Here is a 19,831-nt window from a genome sequence, read left to right as displayed (position 1 = left end):
TTAATGACATGTGATCTAATGGGCGGAGAAAACTCGGAGGAGGAAGGGGTAAGAGAAGGAAGCTGATCATTCACGGTAACCCTTTTGTCCACAGTATCATGATTTATGCTCCTTAAAACCGCACTTCTACTAGAAACTCTTAAAATGTGAAACAACAGCTGTACACTCAATTTAACCACGTAACAATTTTGTTCTAAACTATTTACAATCTTTTTCATCATGAAGTTTGGCTAATAAACTACTCTAAATCAATAACTAGTCTGAATCTACACCAAGCACAGACATTGTTTCCTGCATAATTAGTTCCCTTTGTCATAAAACAGCTACGATACATAAAAAAAAAAGCTTAAACAAAATCACTTAAACCGGCTAAAGCCTTTTATTCGATGTCAACCCGCGATTTAAAGAACGATAAATTTGCCTGTGAGACCAAATCCCGTGTTTTTGATGCACACCTGAAGGCACCACTGCCAGCACACGCCCAGATCGACAAAGTGGGCGGAGTTTTGAATTAATTCCAGGGATTATTGACGAATTTGTTTCCATCGACATTCAAGGTGAAAATAAAAATACCTGAAAGTCACAACGACGTGTAATGACACACAACAACAAGAACATAAGAGCAAAATTAAATCAAACGATTTATTATATTTTATTTCATTATTAGCGGTGGTGTCTTGACCTCACCATTCCAAATGAATGAGTGGTTTATTTTGAATTAATCCCTGTGGGAAATCTCTGTTTGGGTTTTCTTAATATAACTATTTAGGAGCAGATTAGGCACCGTGTAATGCCCAGCACTCTAGCTCTGAGGTCACTTTTTCCTTTGTCTCTGCTGGAGTTTTACAAAGTCACCCACTTCATTAACTAAAATGAACTAAATCATTAACTAAAAAAACAAACAAAAGTGTTCTAAATACTAGAAATGTTCCAGTTGTTTTCATCAATGATAGAGGCCTGTAGCTGGCCATATTTCATAGCTGTTTCTACTTTATTTATACATTTACTTTTTTATTTATTTTTTATTTTGTACATTTCTGAAGATGATGAGTGACGGGGAAACATCTTCAAGAAATCCTATATGTCCAGTTGGTCTTGTTTCAGCTCTGCTCACTGATATATGTGTTAACTACAAAAAACAAAACACGTCTTTTACTAACTACATAAATGGTAGAAGTTGTTAGTGGAAAACAGGAAATTTTAATCTTGTTACGTTTCACAGTTTAGCTATGTGTGATTAAACCTTTGTTTTTCTGTTAAATGAACAGTAGATTATTGACAATCTTTTAGAATATGTCGCCATCAAGTGGAGGTTATGCTGCAATTACAACTGGGAAGTCTAATAGAAATGCTGGCCTTAACATAAAAATTATATTCATATGATTTTACATTTTTATACGTGGTTAATAATATATCTGACTACATAGCAGTATTTCTGAGCCACACGCTCTTGCAACTGCTTGTCATACAGTCTTATTAATATATACAACTGTCCAGCATAATAAGTTAGATGTTTGTATGTATACTTTGCAGTTATCTTGTACATGTCGCTAACAGTATACATCCACTATCCACTGCAAGCTTTCACTTTTAGATCCCACTTGTGTACCTAATGTTCATGTATACATTTATGTATTCTGTGTTATAGTAACAACAATAAAAGTGGTGTGGGAATAGTAGTAGTGGTAGTAGTAGCAGAAATAGTAGTGCTTTCACATATGTGCCAAAGCTGTGGACATCTGCTCTATTAACATATAGTGGATGTGGCAATAAAGATGAAGAACTTGCACAAAAGTTAACAAAATTTTGGTTGGCAACAATCTCCAGGCCTATAAGATAATAAATATATTAATAAATATAAAAATGAGGTCATATCATTTCTGTCTGAAACAAGGGGAGTCTTCAGCAGCCTTTTCACAGCCATAGGGAAAAGGCTGTGCTTGAGTCATTTAGTTACTGTGGTCATGACTCTGAGCCTACCAGAGGGGAAACCTCTGATCAGGGAGTGTCTCCAGTAGATATTGTCTGGATTTTAATTAAGCTTTATGCATTTTTTTTTAATAAAGAACCAAAGAAGATATTTGATCTGAAAATATAAAAAGGTGTATTCAGGGAATGATAACAATATCGGCACCAGGCTTTAAAATGGAAATAAGCGTAGCTGAGATGTTATGTAACAGGAATCCGGTCACGTTCCTGACACGTTCAGGAAGCATCTCGCTGTTTGTTAAAAATACACTAAAATACTTATCAACAGACAAAGGAAATGATATAACGATGCAAATTATAGATATAGTTAATATCTCGATTGCTTATATCTTGTCAAAATGCACAGGGTGTTTAAAATAAAAACAAGACAGAACATGTGAGCGGTGACATTTCGCGAGAGGGCGTGGAAACTGCTCGAAGTTTCCACCAATCAGAGGGCGGTATGCAAATAATATCCGGAAGTGAGACGTCAAAGCTACAGGCAGTTGCTACTTCAGCTAGCTCACTACCAGAACGGGGAGGGCGAGCTTCACATTAGCCTACCATGCTTTACAATCACACGCAGACGCACGCAAAAATCAAATGATAAGCCACGAACATAAATAAGAGCTGTGGCATCCGAGCAGCAGGGAGCTGATTGTTTTTTCTCTCTCCAGCTGAGGTAAGTAAGCTGAAGATGCCGTGTCAGTTTTCGATGCTCAAATGATGCTAAATCGATATTTAACGGAAAAAAAAATACGGACGTTAGTAATCTGATACTATGCCTTGTTTTAAAATAATATTTATAATATGTAAACTATGTCAAGAAAGAAAATCATGTTGTTCCGTGCAAACATAGGACGCTACTGAAATTATTCAGGATGGGTGGACCGCAAATTCACCCGACACGGTTTTTATTTTCTGGACCAGGACGAACGAAGATGCGACGCTGGCCTTCTCTTAGTTTAACGTGACACAGATGAACAAATTGGTTTACGTCCTGCTTTATTTTTTCTTTTTCTTTTTTATAATTCCTCCAGTAACATCTCTCTGTCTCGCTTAGGTTTGTTGGTTTAACGCTACGTGCCCCCGTGGCTGTAAAACTCCCCTCTCTCTGTCTAGTTGTTGAGTCGTGACAAAAGAGCTAACATTAGCGGCTCCTCTTTTATTAAGGGACACACTGCGGCTTATAGCAAAACACACTTTCTCTTGTCATTATCCAAACTGTCAGACAGGTGTAGTCACTGGATTTTGTGGGCCCGGGTAAACTAATGAAGCTAATTTTATGCAGCTGTGGATAATGGTGATACCATGTCTGTCTGAAGCGGGGTTTTGTTTACAATGTGTACAAAGTTTGTGTCCTTTTAAAAGACTCTTAACTCCAAATTTCCTTGAATTAATACTTACACACCTCTCGTGAAAACACAGCAAACATTACCAAGTTCCCTTAAAAGCATTTACACGACTGAAAACACATTTCTGCAGTAAATCCCTCTTCATGACTCTTATAATGTTTTGTTTATGTTGACGCGTTGCCAGAACGGTGGTAATTCATCTTCATGATCGTTTTTGGAGGATGTAGTTTGTGGTGGTGTCTTGAGTTAAAAGTGTTTCTGTTTTTAGCCAGGCTCGTGGACTGTACATACTGTCCTAATCTGTCAGTAAATGTAAACAGCCTATCAACTCTGGTCATTCTGCACATAACTCAGCTGTTATATCAAATCTCGAAATAATAGAAACATGATGAAGATGAACTAGTTGGCAGTGCTGCAAATCAGGTCATGGACTAATGAAAATTGTGTGTGTGTGTGTGGGTATATATATTTATATATAGCTTCAGGTGCTCTTCTGAGCAAGAAATGATGAAAACAAAGGAACTGGCTATGAGTGTGAAGACCTAAAAACAGCCTCAGAAGCCCATTACAGTTTTTTTGTTTGTTTTTTTTTTTCGCAACATGAAAGCGAATTTTCTTAAATTATGATGCAGTACAATTCCGCTTTGTTTGTGTTTCCATTGAAAGGCGTTTTTATCATCATATCCCATGATTCTCTTAAAAGGAAGATAGACTTCAAATGCCAAAACTCTTTAATAATCAGGGATAACCAATGTGTTTTCGTTCACATAGTCTTCTTCATGGTATTACTGATTAGATTTCAACTGTGTTCATTTCAACAATTAAGCAGTCGCGTGACAAGGCAACAAGATGATCACATGGTGCCAAAGCACTTTATTAATTTAATAGAAACATGTGTCAGCTCAATAGATCACAATTCCATGTCACAAACTAAATCCTCCCGAGAAACACACACAGATGAGTTGCCACCTTTCTTGCATTGTTTCACCGTGAACTAAATGCTACAACAGTCATTCAGGGAGACTCGGCGAAGCGGTACCGTTATATTAGATTGCTTTCATTTTCCCCAGTGATTTTTACAAGTGAAATGCTTTCATGAAAGACACAACTGAAACAAAAGCACTCCGTTATATTAAGCAGATGCTGAATACCCTCATGAAGCTTAGATTTAGTGCAGGACTGTCACATTCAAATCCACCTGTTTTCACAAGTGTACCTATTAATCAACTGACAAGTGCGTGTATGTCATTCTCTGTCCGGACGTGGCTTTGAAGTCGCACGTGTTTTAATGAAACCGTATTTCAGTCCAATCTCAAAACATTAATGGTTCGTAATATGCGTTTAATTACATCAAAACAGTGGAAAAATGAGTGCAGGTTCTTATAATGAGAACTAGTTTTCTTCACTTCTGCTATTTTTCTTTCTTTTTTAACGGTTAAATTTGCGTTGAGGCTTTGAATTAGGAACAAAGACCTTAAGGGCAAGTGCTCTGAAATAGCAATAATGAGACACAACAACCCTTTTTATAAAAAGGAGAGAAGTCAATCCATCTGTTGGTTTAATCAGTGTCTCTGTACATATTCTGTTTGTCTTGCTTTTTTTTTTTTGTAGGTTTGACCCCATCACTGTGACTTGACCTCACACCTTTTGGGACAATTGTTGCCGAAAACAAACTTGAACATAAAACGTAAGTAAAATAGTTTTGTTATTGCAGCTGCTTTGTCATAACAATACTGACTTCCCTTCCTTTTTTTTTATTTTTTGATATCTCGGAAGATACCGTGTCCTTGCGGTGTTGTACAGTTCCTCATTTTTTTTTCTTTTAACTCTCAGCTCAGATGACTTTACTGCTTTGAACATGAGTAAACACACATGTGGTGGTAAATATATGTGCTGCTTCCCGTGTGATATGTGTGATATTCATCCGGGAACCAACCTTTACCTGCTGTATGTTGTAAATTATTTATGGTAATGTCAGTGCCTCTGTCCTCTTTGTAGCTTGGCTTCCTATTTGCCGTGTTTAAGCTGTAAAGTAATTAAGCTGAGTGTATTAAATAACACACTGCGCCTTATCTGAATTTCTCTTGCTGTATATTCCCACAGATCTGCTGCTACAGGGCACCAAGAAGAATATTTGGGTCAGTCAGAAATCATCAGATATATTTTATGTACATTTCTTTGCTTGATTTAATTTTTTTTTTTTTTTTTTTTTACAAATTGAGGAGACTTTTTTGAAATCTTTATCCAATTATGGATGTGTTAAACACTAAATGAACCCCTGTTTTTCCCAGAACAATCATGAATACCCACGAAGCAGACGTGCACACCATCTCACCCGAGCTGCCGGCAATGTTCGACGGCATGAAGTTGGCGGCGGTGGCCACCGTGCTCTACGTCATCGTCCGCTGCTTGAACCTCAAGAGTCCCACCGCACCCCCGGACCTCATCTTCCAGGACACGCCCCTCAACCATTTCCTTTTGAAGTCCTGTCCTCAGCTGACCAAAGAGTGAGTTGTGTTTTCAATTTTCTCTTTGTCATTTTAAGTGTTGCCTCGGTAATAATGATGCTAATGCTGCTGCTGCTTGGCCATCTGGGGACTGCGGGGAAGGCAGTAGTTTGCCTGGCTGTGGTCCCATCTGCCATCAGTGTTCCTGAGTGTGCCGCTTGTCTGTACCAGAGATGTCTGGCTGTATCAGCTATAACATGAATTAAATACAAGGCTGTCATTTTTCCAAAGATAACCCTGTTTGGACACACTTGCATTATAATATATACGGACTCATTCTCCAAACAGGAAGGGGATTTTTTGACAAAACAAGTTGTTTCTCTGATGTCTGCTATTGTTTGAATATTCCCTCTGAGGTTAAATAATTATTCCGTTATTGGAATGACTTGCTGTCACTTGAAGGTAAAACTGCACACGTCCTGTTGTTGTTGTTGTTATGATCAATAAGAACTTTCAGCTTTGTAGGGCTACTCTCTCCCAGCGTCCATTACAAGTGTTTGCTTATAAAAGCGATTGTTACAGACTCCTTTGCCTTTCAGCTGCAGGGTCACCGAATCAAAAGGCCACACTGATGTTTATATTTGTATCTAGCTTGTTATCATTCCCTCCTGAATGGAGACATTCTGTTCAGCAGGAAGATACCTACACCCCAGTGTGTACTTTGCCTGATAAGTAGTGTCCTGGAACCTATCTACGCGCTGGCGACATCATTTTTGCAGAGAAGTCACGTTTCCAAGCGGTAATGACACCCTGCTTTGTTGCATAATAGATCAATTACACAGTGGAAAGCAGTGGAGGGGTGTTGTAAGGTTAGCAGTCAAGAGCGGTTTGCTTTGGCTGTGTTTAGGGACATGCACACAGGCATTTTGGCTAACACAGGAAACTAGAAAACACAACACTTTTCATTGAACTTTAGGACTTTTCACTTCTCTGCATAAACTTGTTTTGCCGTCATTAGTTTAATTTGATATAATACAGGTTATATATATATATATATAGATATATATATCTGAGTGTTAAGGACACAGCTTGTTTTTTTTTAGCTCTTGATATTTAAAGAGCAGTAAACAGGCTAGTAACTAAAATTCTAGCAAGTACAATTCTTAGTTTTTCTGAAGGGATTTTAGCAAAATTATCTTCATGCAGTCACCATGCACACAGTGAACTCTTGACTTTGATCTGGACTTTAGATCTTAGCTTTGTCAAACCACACTGACACATCCGTTTTCATTTTCTGTTGCCTAATAGATGAAGGACAACAGCACATTCTGTGTGACAAGGTGACATTAACCACTCTAAAGTCCAGGCACTGATCTAAATAAACAGAAAATGGACACTGAACCCTGCTACCGTTACTGTCGTATCTTAATTTAAGATTTGGAGAAAACTGAGTTTTAGGATTAACATTAAGTAAAACCTCTCATTATGTCCACAAGCCCACTTGTAGCTTTTTTTTTTTACTTTTTAAGTTACTCCTGAGGTGGGTTGTCTGTTGCCTTCCACTAATGGACCCAGCTAAGCTGGAGGTGCGTTTATCCTCCTGTCCACATTACAGCAGTGAGGTTATCCTCTTCATGTAGTCGTAGATTAAGCCTGGAGAGTTCCTTCTAGAAAGGTGCGGTACAGTTACAGCACATGCCGGAGGTGATTACCGGTTACATTGTAGTCAAGTGGAAGGTGTCCACTTCTGACAGCTCTCTTATGTAAGAGTGCATTTCTCAGGTGCACTAATTGTTGAAGCCACTGTAGAAGATGTGTAAACACAGGGTGGAAGGCGTTGTGTTACAACTGTTGATATATCTAAGCCCTTGACCCCATCAAGTTATTTACTATCTCCATGTTTTCTTCCATATGGACACAAGCGTCTGTGTTGCAGCTGACTGGTGTCGCCAAGGGACCTGTTGTAATTTGTGATAATGGCAGAGTTTGTTAGTGTGTTATCTTGTGCCATGTCTGTAGTTTGTGAAGTAAAAGTTAGATAGCAACCTTACCTACCGCATTTTTCCAAACACAGATGTCCGTACAGTCTGTTTTATTTGTTAAATACTTTGTTTTTTATTACGTGCAAGCTATCTGAAGCTCTGAAATAAATCTAGTGGTGCAGAAGCAGAAAGTAACAGAACAACAGAACATCATGTTGACGTGATGTGAGTAAAACATATGAGTTTGCTTATCATGTGTGAAGGCACCACACACAACTCAGACGTAAGAGTTTTATCTCATCTTATCACCTCTGAGAAGTCTTCCAGGACAAATGCCTACAACTAAATATGCAACATATTTCACATGCTCTCTGTGCTTTATTAAAATGTTATATAACGTTATATGAGCTTAATATTGATTTCGGCATGTTTTAATGACTGCACTATTTCATGATAAGTGATTTGTTATCCTCTCTGCTTATTAAGTACTTAATGTGAGAGAGTTGGTAGTTTAAAACATCGTGTGAAGGGGGTTTTCCTAAGTCTAGAAATAAGATGGTGATTGTTGATAATGCGCAACATAAGCTACAGAGTTTCAAAGGAGTATTGCATAATCCAAAGACTTGACTCCTACAGTTAACTCCTACAGAGGTGTAGCTTCAAGTGCTGAGCAGAACATAGGAACAGAGCTGCCACAAAAATTTGACTTAATATGCAAACTCTGTGCTACAAAGTTCATGTCTGTGTCATAAACCACCAACGCAAATGTGTGCGGTGTGGATAACCTTGTGTTGACGTCACTTCTCAGCATTGACCTTTGGTTTTTGTTTTGTTTTTTGACCACGTCTGCAAACAAACTCACATTGCTAGAAAAAAAAAATGTAACAGGAGAATCACATTTTGTGTTTTGCAGGTACATTCCTCCCTTACTGTGGGGTAAGAGCGGTCACCTCCAGACGGCGCTGTATGGGAAACTGGGTCGGGTGAGCTCACCTCACCCCAGTGGAATCAGGAAGTATTTACCCATGCAGGACGGGGCGACTGCGACCTTTGACCTCTTTGAGCCTCTGGGGGATCATCGGACAGGAGGTGATGCTTTTAATCGAGAACTGTTGTTTGGAGCAGACGGTGGCATAAAAAGTATATGAACCCTTTGGAGGTACCTGGTTCTCAGCCCGGGTATATTCTTAGGATGCAGAGTAGTAGTCTAGTCTAGTAGTAGTGTCAAGGGTCACATACGTTTTTCCTACAAGACACTGACATTAAACAGTGGTTCAGTATGAGAAATACAATAATAATGTGTTATTAGTTCCAAAGGGTTCATTTAATGTTTACTTCACTTAGTTATAAGTAATTGATTCTTTATTTTCATGACAAATCTCTATTTTACGTCTTATTTGAATTCTGTTTCATAATATTATAATTCTACTGCTGCTACTTCTGTCTAGTCTTTTCATGCAAGACCTATTGTCCATCCTGAGCGAGGGACCCCACCTGTGCTGATCGTCCTGAGGTTTCTCCTATTTTGTTGTTCCTGATAGAGTTCCACCTTATTAGATTTGAGAAACGGGAATAGATAGCAGAGACGTGAATGGGGCAACTGTTTGTCCTAGAAGGATTTTATATAGAGCTTTTAATATAAAAAGTCTATCTTGAAATGTTTGGAAAATAAAAGAAATTATGGCAATAGTATCACGTCTGACTGTGACGATTTTTGTCAAGGTTTGCCACTTGGTTTAAAAAAAAAACAACTCTCTCTGGACTTATTGATCTCTATATCAGGCATAATATGTGTTAAACAGATGTGTGAGGACCTTTTTAAAGGCGGATTCCTTTCTTTGATGTCCTCTCCTGAACCCTAATCCTACCAAACTGATCGTCTAGTCCTTAAGCCTCACATGACATTCGGTTCCCAAAAAAAGTAGCATTACTGTTTCCATCCTGTTGCGGTGCAGCTATATTTGACAGACAGACAACCTCGTCCTTTGTGTGGATCAGCTGCTGTGCTTTGCATCGATCCTTTATTCCTTTACTGTGGTGATCTCTTGTTCAGGAGAGTTACGCGCTCTCCTTCTCTTCTGTGCTTACATGTTACTCACTGCCAAATGTTTCTGTGATCCACCTGCCCGTTTCACCAGATGACATCACCATGGTGATATGCCCTGGCATTGGTAACCATAGCGAGAAGCATTACATCCGGACCTTTGTGGATTACGCGCAGAAGGACGGTTACCGTTGTGCTGTGCTGAACCACCTGGGGGCGCTTCCCAACATCGAGCTTACGTCTCCACGCATGTTCACCTATGGTACTTTCAGCTTTATTATAAGAATGCTATAATATCATGGGCCTTATTTTGGGCATATGTAATGTGTCCTAGGTCACAGAGACACAAATCTGATCCGATGACCTAAAAGCACCTTCCATCAGAAGTGCTGAGAAAAAAATAGCCGTCCTGTCCTATAGAAGTATTGTTGTGTGTATTGATTCGTAACCCAATGCCGTTTCTTTTACAGGCTGCACATGGGAGTTTGCATCCATGGTTGGCTACATTAAGCGGGCATATCCGCAGACTCAGCTCATTGTAGTCGGCTTCAGCCTGGGTGGAAACATTGTTTGCAAGTTTCTCGGCGAGAACAGGACAAACCAGGAGCGAGTATTGTGTTGTGTCAGCGTCTGTCAAGGGTACAGCGCTCTCAGGTGGGTTGTTGTCTCTCATCTCTTATTAAATGCACGGTTTCAGCAAAGCCGCTTTATAACACCGGCACTTGATGCCCACTCATTTCTAAATCTAAATGAAGGTCAGCATAACGCCACAAAAGTGCTTGCATAATATTATCACATGATTAGTCACAAGTTATTCTTTCCACTGTTGTGTTTACTGAGTTAATCTCGGTTGATAGATAATAGAGAGACAGGAGAGGTGGATTTGTGCCCGTGTTCAGGCTGTGTACATTTCTGAAACGCAAATCGTAATGATGTGCTTAAAAGGTTTGTGCGTGTGTGTGCCTGTGTGTCTAGACTGAGCCCCACCTTCTGTGTTTTAAATGCAGCCAGCATCTCTTGGCAGACTGGACGGTTTGGATCTGTTAAAGTTTGGACTTAGACAGCAGGGGGAAGGGTGTGTTGCACAGACTGGCCTTATGTGAAATTGGATTTGCATTTAGTTTCCCCTTTTAATGAATTACTAATCAGGGTCCAGACCTCAGCTGTCCCTCTTCACGTGTTCATTGAGAGCTGACCCAGCCACATCTTATCCTTTAGTTGTACTTGTATTGAATATCGCTAGCAGTTGTTTTGCTTCAGCCCCTCTCTGTCGGGGGGCTGCGTTATCGATGCCTGACACTATTTCCCACCAGTGTGACTCTTTGTCTGGTGGATTACACAGGACATTCAGCACGTTTTTTGGAATGTGGACCTGCTGCACGAAGCCAACTTCCTGTGTGTTTGTCTTTCTCTCTCTCTCAGGGCCCAGGAGACATTCCTACAGTGGGATCAGTTCAGACGCTTCTATAACTTTCTCATGGCTGACAACATGAAGAAAATCATCCTCTCACACAGGTATCGCAGTTTCACAAAAAAATATGCAAAAATTATTCCCTCCCAACATTTTCTTATGCACATAGCTGACTATCACTGCTGTTTTTATGGTGTATAATGGAGGCAGTGCTTTCATTACACAGCGTGGGTCAATGTCCTAATCTGTACGTTTACCTCCACATGGAACTTCAACCTTTAGTCAGAGAAAATGACTCATATTGATAATTATAGTTTCAATTGGAGTACAATATAGATATGTGTGCAGAGACATGCATTAATATTTTGCTCTAGTGTGTGGAATTAAGTAACACCTTAAACTTGGTCTTATATTCTTCATCATGTCAAGTTAAATTAATTGACAACCTAAACTCAAAATTATTATCTTTCAGTAGTTAATCTACTGCCTTGATCATTTTCTGAGAAGTGAATTACTCCTTTGGTTAATTTGTCTCTAAATAATAATTACAATTTCTACCAAACAACATTTTCTCCATCAAAACTTATTTTAACGTATAATCTATGAATGAAGAAACTATTTAAAGCTGTAACCTTCACCTAATGACACCATTCATCACAAAAGTTAAGACTGATGCAGGCCAGATTTCATTATGAAGTCTGTTTGCAATATTTTGGTATTAATTAGCGTAAACAGTGTTGAGTTGTGGCTGGTACTGATGGTAATTGGTAATGCAGCTGTAATTTATCTCACATGCATGTTCATCTATCTTACAGGCACAGTCTGTTTGGAGGGAGTTCCATCAAAGCGATCGATGCAGATCTAAGTCGGCTGTACACGGCAACATCCCTCATGCAGATCGACGACAACATCATGAGGTATCTGTGGGGAAATGGTTTAACATCTCATCTAGTGGAGTCACTTTTTATAGTATAATGTAGATCCATGTTTTGGAACTTGTTTCTATTTTACTTGTCACTATTTTAATCTAAATGAATGTGTGTTTGTTGACGTTGAACCTGAAATTCTTAACTGTATTGTGGACTGATTAATGACGGTGGATTTGTTTTGGGTTTCAACAGAAAATTCCACGGCCACAGCTCTCTCAAAGAGTACTATGAGAAGGAGAGTTGTGTCCATTACATTCACAATGTAAGAACTGCGTTTTGTATACACTTCACACCATCTAACATTATCTTTCTCTTTTTGGTCTGTTTGTGTTATTCGTTGATGCACGGAACTGTGTTCTTAAATTTCCAGGTCAACGTGCCACTTCTGCTCGTGAACTCTGCAGACGATCCTCTAGTTCACGACACGCTGCTCACCATCCCTCGCACACTAGCAGGTAATCACCAGCATGTGTCCTGAGAATAGCTGCAGATTTTAATAACCCGTGCATCTCTGCGTCCATGAAGCACACTTTTGAGATTTTTTTCGGTATTTTACTAGCAATTAATTTGCTTAACACTAAGTGCTTAATATGATTTTCCTCAAGTTTGAATAATCGGGGCAACAGTAAGTGAGGCAGTGGGGCTGTTCTAATAACCTTAAAGTTAAAGGAGTGTAGGGCCTTGACACACACCAAGCAGCCAGGCGTCTCCCTTACGGTGCAGACATGTGTTTAAGTGTCAGTGACCCTGGTTTTTCCGGTGTGTCCTGCACCGTTGGCACCAGTCACACCCTTGTCACTAAGATTTTGACTGATTCAGTGAGTTGATAGAAAAACATAATAGTAAAACTCTTGTACAAAACTTTACAGTGGGTATTCTAACTTTATAATAATCTTACTTTAATCTTACTCTTAAATTGTGGATTGATTCTTTGGCAACACAGGAAAATGACATATAGACAAAAAATAATGTAATACAACTGAAGTAGTGTTCAGAAAATGGTGCATATGTAATAATAGACCGTTAGAATCTGTGTACATACACTGTACATGTGACATAACCTTTTGCTAATATTTACATTCCAGTGTAGGTTAACGAAACAGGCTTGTCCCGTCTGACTTAAGGTTATAGTCAGCTTCCTAGAGTTGCTTTCTCAAAAGAAACATGGCTCCATGGCCAAAATGCCTTGTGATGAAATTGCTTCACACCCTCACCATGACAGGACACGACAGGACAGGGCAGGACAGGGCACGGCGGCATCCGTGACGCTCGCCTATAAATATAACGCACTGTCCATCTGTTTAAAGTGAGTCTAACTCCGTCACTGGTTCCCAAAAACCATTTGATCCTGAAGTGGACGGTGTGTGAAGCAAGAGCCTTATTTTTACTAACACAAGGAGTCAATCAACTCTGACTGGCTGCACATTACATGGTGTCCATCAAGGCGTACTTCTCCTCAGCGGGTGCTATTTTAAGACTGACTGACCGACCACTTAAACTATTTTGGAAAAGGAAAATTCCTCATGTAAGTGTATGTGGGTGGGAGTGTCCTGACAGGAAGCACTTGCCACTCTATACTATATACATATACACACACACACACACGCACACGCACACACACACATATATATATATATATATATATGCATATATATATATATATGTATATATATATGTATATGTATGTATGTATATATATATATATATATATATATATATATATATATATATATATATATATATGTATACATATATATGTATATATGTATATATATATATATATATATATATATATATATGTGTACATATATATGTATATATGTATATATATATATATATATGTATATATATATATGTGTGTATATGTATATATGTATATATATATATATATGTGTATATATATATATATGTGTATATATATATACATATATATGTATATATGTGTATATATATATACATATATATGTATATATATATATATATATATATATATATATATGTACATATGTATGTCTCTAGAGTGCAACACTTATAGAAAAGTGGATCAGCTTCCACTTTGTCCTAAATTGTGACGCGGTGACTCAGACGCACCATTTCCAGGAAAGGGTTCAAGACAATTACACCCACTGTATCACTGGACAGATAGATGCAGTAAAAGTCATATTCCAATGACCATGTCTTCAAACTGTTCTGTTCCTGCCTGTCACTCAGCACAGATAGAAACAGTGTCTCCGGAGTCTGGTTGAGCTCAGCAGTTGTTATGAGTAGTGCACAGTGGTGAAGGCCCTGAGGGATCTTTAGTCACAAGTCAGCCGTAACAGGCTCCCCCACTAACCCAGATAAGAACATAAAGAGATCCAGGCCAAGGCTTTTCACGAGACCCCTCTGCCTGGTCGTCCACAGCACCAGCACCCTGAGGACGTTTGTAAAGCAATTTCAAACGGGTTACTGTTTCTGTTCAGTGTGGAGATGGCCTGCTTTGAATTTCACGGTTTATTTATTAAAAATGATAGAAATTTGAATGGAGTAGCAACAATCATCATGCACGTTGGTGAAGCTCAATCTATTACCCAATATGTTGTGCCGGAAGTATGTGGACATGTGTTTGTAGAGAGGTTACAGGACAAGGAGAAGGTTACACACTGCAGTCTTTATAAGAGCCGTGTGTGTTTAGAGAAGCAGAGAAAATAATCCCAGAACTGTTCCCAGAAGAACATTGCATCCAAATGAGATCATAAGTGTTATTCACTGGTTTTAATCCTGTGATTGATCAGTGTATATGTGGCGGTAGCTATGAAACCATTTCCCTTCAGTGACAAATAAGGAGGTTTGGATCAAGTTGAACATGTTGTATCCAAAAACTATGAGCGTTAAAAGTGCTGTGCAAAATAACATTCCTTTGGGGTACACGGAGTCAGAGCCAGGCATGTCCACAAACTTTTACCAACTTTTGTTTATAAGACAGATTTTTCCAAATCATCTCAGTAGAGAAGTATGATTATGTCCCGACACTGAGGTGTGTTTGTCTTTTTTTTTATTAGAGCAGTATCAAGCAATTTATTGATTGCCTCATTATGCCTCAGACGTTTAGTCATGTTGTTATCTACTTGACCGTTGCAAGCACGCCTTCGCTATCTTCAACAGGCATAATGTAACACTCAGCAAGGCCATATTTGGGAACGCGTCTAGTGTCGGTTGTCATATGTTGCTGATCTGGCACTGTGCACAGTACTAAAGATTAATTACGGTGTCCTCCTTCAGCAAAGAAGCCAAACGTGATCTTTGCCCTGACGCTTCATGGAGGCCACCTGGGCTTCTTCGAGGGCGCTGTGCTCTTCCCCCAACCTCTCACCTGGATGGACAAAGTGATTGTGGGTTACGCCAATGCCATGTGCCAGTGGGAGAAACAGAAGCCCCCGTGTCAAAGCGGCCCCCTGAGTGAGAGCTCCTGCGTGGAGGGAAAGGCTTAAACCTCTGTATCTTTCTCATTCCTTCTCTTCCCTTGTACCTCTCTCTTTCTCCGACTCCGCTGTCCCGACACTGCACTGAGGAGACACCTTAAACTGCTCTCTCTTCTCTGCCTTCTCCTTCCGGTGCTACTCACCACTACCAACCCACACCTCCCGGTCACACGCCTTCACCACAGTTCCTCTTTGTAATCACCCTCACCTTACCGTATGTGAACAAACAAACATAGTTACTAACTGCCTTTGTGCCCCTTTCTGCTGTAAAAGCGGGAAAAAAAGATTTTGTTTCTCTACACCGCCACAACAATGAGACTTGGCCGACGGAGCCATTGACCAATCATGACAAGAGATTAAGTCAAACCGGAATTAAAAGGAAACCCGAGAGCACCACTAAAACAATAGTCCAATGAGAAACAAGAGCACACAAGAAGCCTCCTATTACAATAAACAAGGACTGTGCTGCAGTCGGTGCCCATTTATTGCACCTGTAAGAAGCTCACTGCTTATCACCGCCAAGGCCATATAGCCTAGTCCGCTGTCTTAACCAACACAGCATCTTTCTATGTAGTATGTCTGTGTGCGCCTGTGTAGACTGAGAGTTAAAGACCCATGACAGACCATGTGGTCTTTGTGATTGGTTTGTGTGATCCGATTTCTCTGTTCCTAGTCTATTAGCCCTTATAATGTCAGATTGTTTGGGTGTATTGTCACTCTGTTGTTTGTAAAAAAAGAAAATGTACAGTAGAAAGTGTTATGGTGGGATTTTACACACTATTTCCACATCATAACATCCTCCTGGAACTTATGTTAAGCACTTGAAACAAAAGTGTTGAGACATGACCAGGGATCAACCCCAGATGGGTCCATGCACATTCCCACGGTCACATTATATCACTTTGATTCAATGCACTTTACACCCTGTATGCCACAATCTTTTCTTTTTTTCCCTCCCTTATTTCCTCATTATTTTTTTTGGGTTTAGCTCTACTTCTAACAGAGGAAGAACTGGCGGGAGCGAGGATGATAACAAAACGTTAGATGACTCACATGTTCCCCGTGTTGTCCGTTGTCAGTGTCTTTGAGCCCTCTTACTCTGTCTTCTGCCTTTGATCAGCTGCAGGTTCAGCCGAGATATTCTTCTCTTACTGCACAGATTCAGACATACTGCCACTGCACAGAGGCAAACACCTTAGTACCGTTTTTCATTTGATGCAGATGATACTGTCATTTTGAAATCTTGAAAAAAAAAAAAAAAAAAAAAAAACGCTGCCTGCTGATTGGTCCATGCGATGACCATTGAAGATAGTCTAAGCTGTGAGGTTTGATGAGTAGGGTGGGAGGGCTAAAGATCCCAAAGCTAAACCAAACGTTTGTTGTAGAGGAGTGTTTGTAAAGTGCTGGTGATTGTTTTATTGTGTAGGTAGATGCAGCATGCAAGAGAGAAAGAAAAGGGGAGGGTTTATTTTAAAGACTGTACTGAAGACTTTTCTTGAAGATTTTCTTGACTGGGCTGTGCATTGAGTGTGTTGCAGCACAGACTGAAAATCTGAGGTGAACTACTGACGGTGTTCACAAACCTGCATGGAGAAATCGCACTGCAATACTTAGGCCTGTGGACTTTTAAAACCCTAAATCTAACTAACAACTTCCTTGTTTTAAGGGCTTAGGAAGGTTCTTCCAAAGCAAAGTCCAGCCAAGAAATCTGTGATCTAAAACCTGCTACTGAACACTGTGACGAGACACAAGGGTGGTTTGAAATGCTCAAGAGATTGGCAACAGTGAATATTGTTTGGCTGCTGAGGCCAAGGTTTGTGTCTCATGATACCTGGGTGGTAGTATTTACGGATTTCAATTTAAAGAGAGTTTTTTGGCGTCGCCACTGATGCTGCAAACCAAACACGAGGAACTGGAACGTCTTGGTGTCCATTTGCGTCAGCATTGTGGCTTAAAGGGACAGTGTGTAGGATTTAGGGAGATCTTTTTTTTTTTTTTTTTTTTCCTGAAATGCAATGCAGTATTTACGTAGTTATGTTTTCAATATTTTAGATTGACGCCTTCACTGAAAAGTAGGGGAGATTTATTAAGGCGAAGAAAAGGATATTAAGTTACCACTAGATGTCGCTAAATCCTACACACTGAAACTTTAATCATAGCTGTTCATTTACCTCAGAAATCGTAGCTCAGGTTGAGATTTTTTTGCCTTTTTCAAAAGAATAGCACTGTATTTGTATTTTATTTTTTCTCTACTGAAATCAAACATTAGTATTGCATGACTACAGTTTTTGGAGAGCCATTCTTTTGTTTTGTGTATTTAGCTGTGTTTACTTAAACCTAAGCTCCTACATTGGAGAGTATTCTCAGCAAATACTATGAAATCCAGGTATTAATCTCACCAATGTTTGTTTTTCTTATATAAAATCACTGATCCAACTTGGTCTCCCTCAACTCAGGGCGTCTGCTAATACCAAGCAACAGTCCAATACGAATGTCCTCTTTCCACTAATTTGAATCCTTTTCATGTACTGTAATGTTTAAATTGACACGAAAGAGTGGAAATGCTGCAACGCTGTATTGCAGTTTGTCTTGGATAATTTTTGATCCACTCACCCTCTTGTCTTTTTCTCCGACAACCATCAACCAGCATTGTTCAAACCACAAATCACTGTTGCCATCTGTTGTCAGGGAGACCTAACTACAGCTGCCATTCATTGTTGGCAAACATGTTCTCATCCACCCACAGTCAGATAATAGGGTTCAACCTCTTTAAAAAAAATTAAAAAATAACACAAAAAAAAAAAAAAAAAAAAAAAAACAGGTGGGGTTTGGGTTTATTGTGGCTCATAGAACAATCTGATGAGTATCGGTGACACCAGCACAAACCCAATTTCTGCAGTAAGAGCCACCTGTGTTCTTTTTAAGATTTTTGCCTCGCCCCAACTTTGCACAAAAATGCAGGTTTGGATGTATTATTTAGATGTATTTTTTTTTTCTAGCTGATTATTTTGTGAATTATTATTATTTTTTTTGTATTTTGTATTGTTACGATGACTTATCGTGTTATATTCTTGTGCAAATGCTGCAGAGTGTGAGTGTTGATAAGTAAACGTACGGATACTGTGTCATATCACCACCTCTGATCAACAAAAACCAAAACTTGATCACTTTGACGGTGAAAACGGCAAAATAGAGATATAAAGATATTGTATATTTGAATAGGGACCAGTGACCAGGGCATAAGAATAAAGGCAATAACAAACCAGGAGGGATAATCTTATTATTTCAGCACTAATGTGTTGTGTCAAAGTATATTAGACATGTCACGTACATTAGGGTAATTTCCCCATGGAGTGTGGTTTCTGAAATGTTTTACTGTATTGATAAAAAGAATGTGCTCCTTTGTATTTATCCTAACCCTCATGCTTCAGGCATTAAGATTGTGGGCTCATGTTTAATTGCTTGGAAACTGAAAAATTCAAATAGTCTATCTCCCATGACCATAAATGTCAGCAGATACAAAAACGCGCATTGTATTTCAGAGTGTCGTTCTTCAAACTATTCATTTTTTTAAAAAACAGCCCCAAGCAAGAGGATGTGAGCCCAGCAGTGTGTTAACCTATATTGATCATTATACAGCTTTAATTTTGTGTTTACAAACCTGCTAAAGGACGGTTAAGAGGCGCGGTGAGGAATAGAAAAGGGCACACAACGTCACACAACATGATGTACCTACTGTCGTTACCGAACACTGGGCGTTTTTGTTGAAGAAAACCAGTGGTGTATGTGTGTGTGATCTAAATATGTGAGGGAAATGGTTATTGTGTTCCAAAATAAATTATTTTCTCAAAAGAAAAGAAATGTTTCCTCTTCATTTTCGTTATCCGTTAGATTAGTTTGATGTAAAATGTGGGGATTAGTCAAGGGGATGTGGATCAACCCTGTGAATGATGACTGAATTGAAGCCCTATTATTTTTTTCAGCTTGCATAGTTTTGCTTTTTATTTAGAACAAGTTACATGAGATCCCGTAATTTACACAGTTTAATTATCTTGAGATTTGCTGTTCTCTACTTTTATTTAATATTCTCTCTGCTTTTGTAAATGTGTTACTTAAATGGAGGAAATGCATTGTATGATTGTCGTATCTTCATTTTAGATGCAGTTAAATATAAGGATGTGTGCAAAACTAAATTAAAAAAAAAAAGGTTTCCATGGTAACTGATTTAAACCTG

At 39.1% G+C, this 19,831-nt stretch overlaps 1 protein-coding gene across 1 annotated transcript; it reads left to right on the top strand.

The window, feature by feature from the left end:
- Positions 1-2,476: 2,476 nt before the first annotated feature.
- On the top strand, positions 2,477-19,454 carry LOC125005018 (monoacylglycerol lipase ABHD2). The gene is made up of 12 exons (XM_047579914.1): positions 2,477-2,650; positions 4,935-5,010; positions 5,427-5,461; positions 5,615-5,830; positions 8,666-8,841; positions 9,891-10,058; positions 10,267-10,450; positions 11,219-11,311; positions 12,023-12,124; positions 12,329-12,398; positions 12,507-12,591; positions 15,398-19,454. The coding sequence occupies exons 4-12, from the start codon at positions 5,622-5,624 to the stop codon at positions 15,604-15,606; spliced, it is 1,296 nt and encodes a 431-aa protein (XP_047435870.1). The 5' UTR covers positions 2,477-2,650; positions 4,935-5,010; positions 5,427-5,461; positions 5,615-5,621; the 3' UTR covers positions 15,607-19,454.
- The last annotated feature ends 377 nt before the right edge of the window (positions 19,455-19,831 follow it).

The sequence above is a fragment of the Mugil cephalus genome, chromosome 3 (assembly GCF_022458985.1).
Source record: "Mugil cephalus isolate CIBA_MC_2020 chromosome 3, CIBA_Mcephalus_1.1, whole genome shotgun sequence".
In the NCBI taxonomy this organism is placed as follows: domain Eukaryota; kingdom Metazoa; phylum Chordata; class Actinopteri; order Mugiliformes; family Mugilidae; genus Mugil; species Mugil cephalus.
The sequence above is the reverse complement of the archived record's forward strand: the minus strand, read 5'-3'. Positions and strand labels throughout refer to the sequence as shown.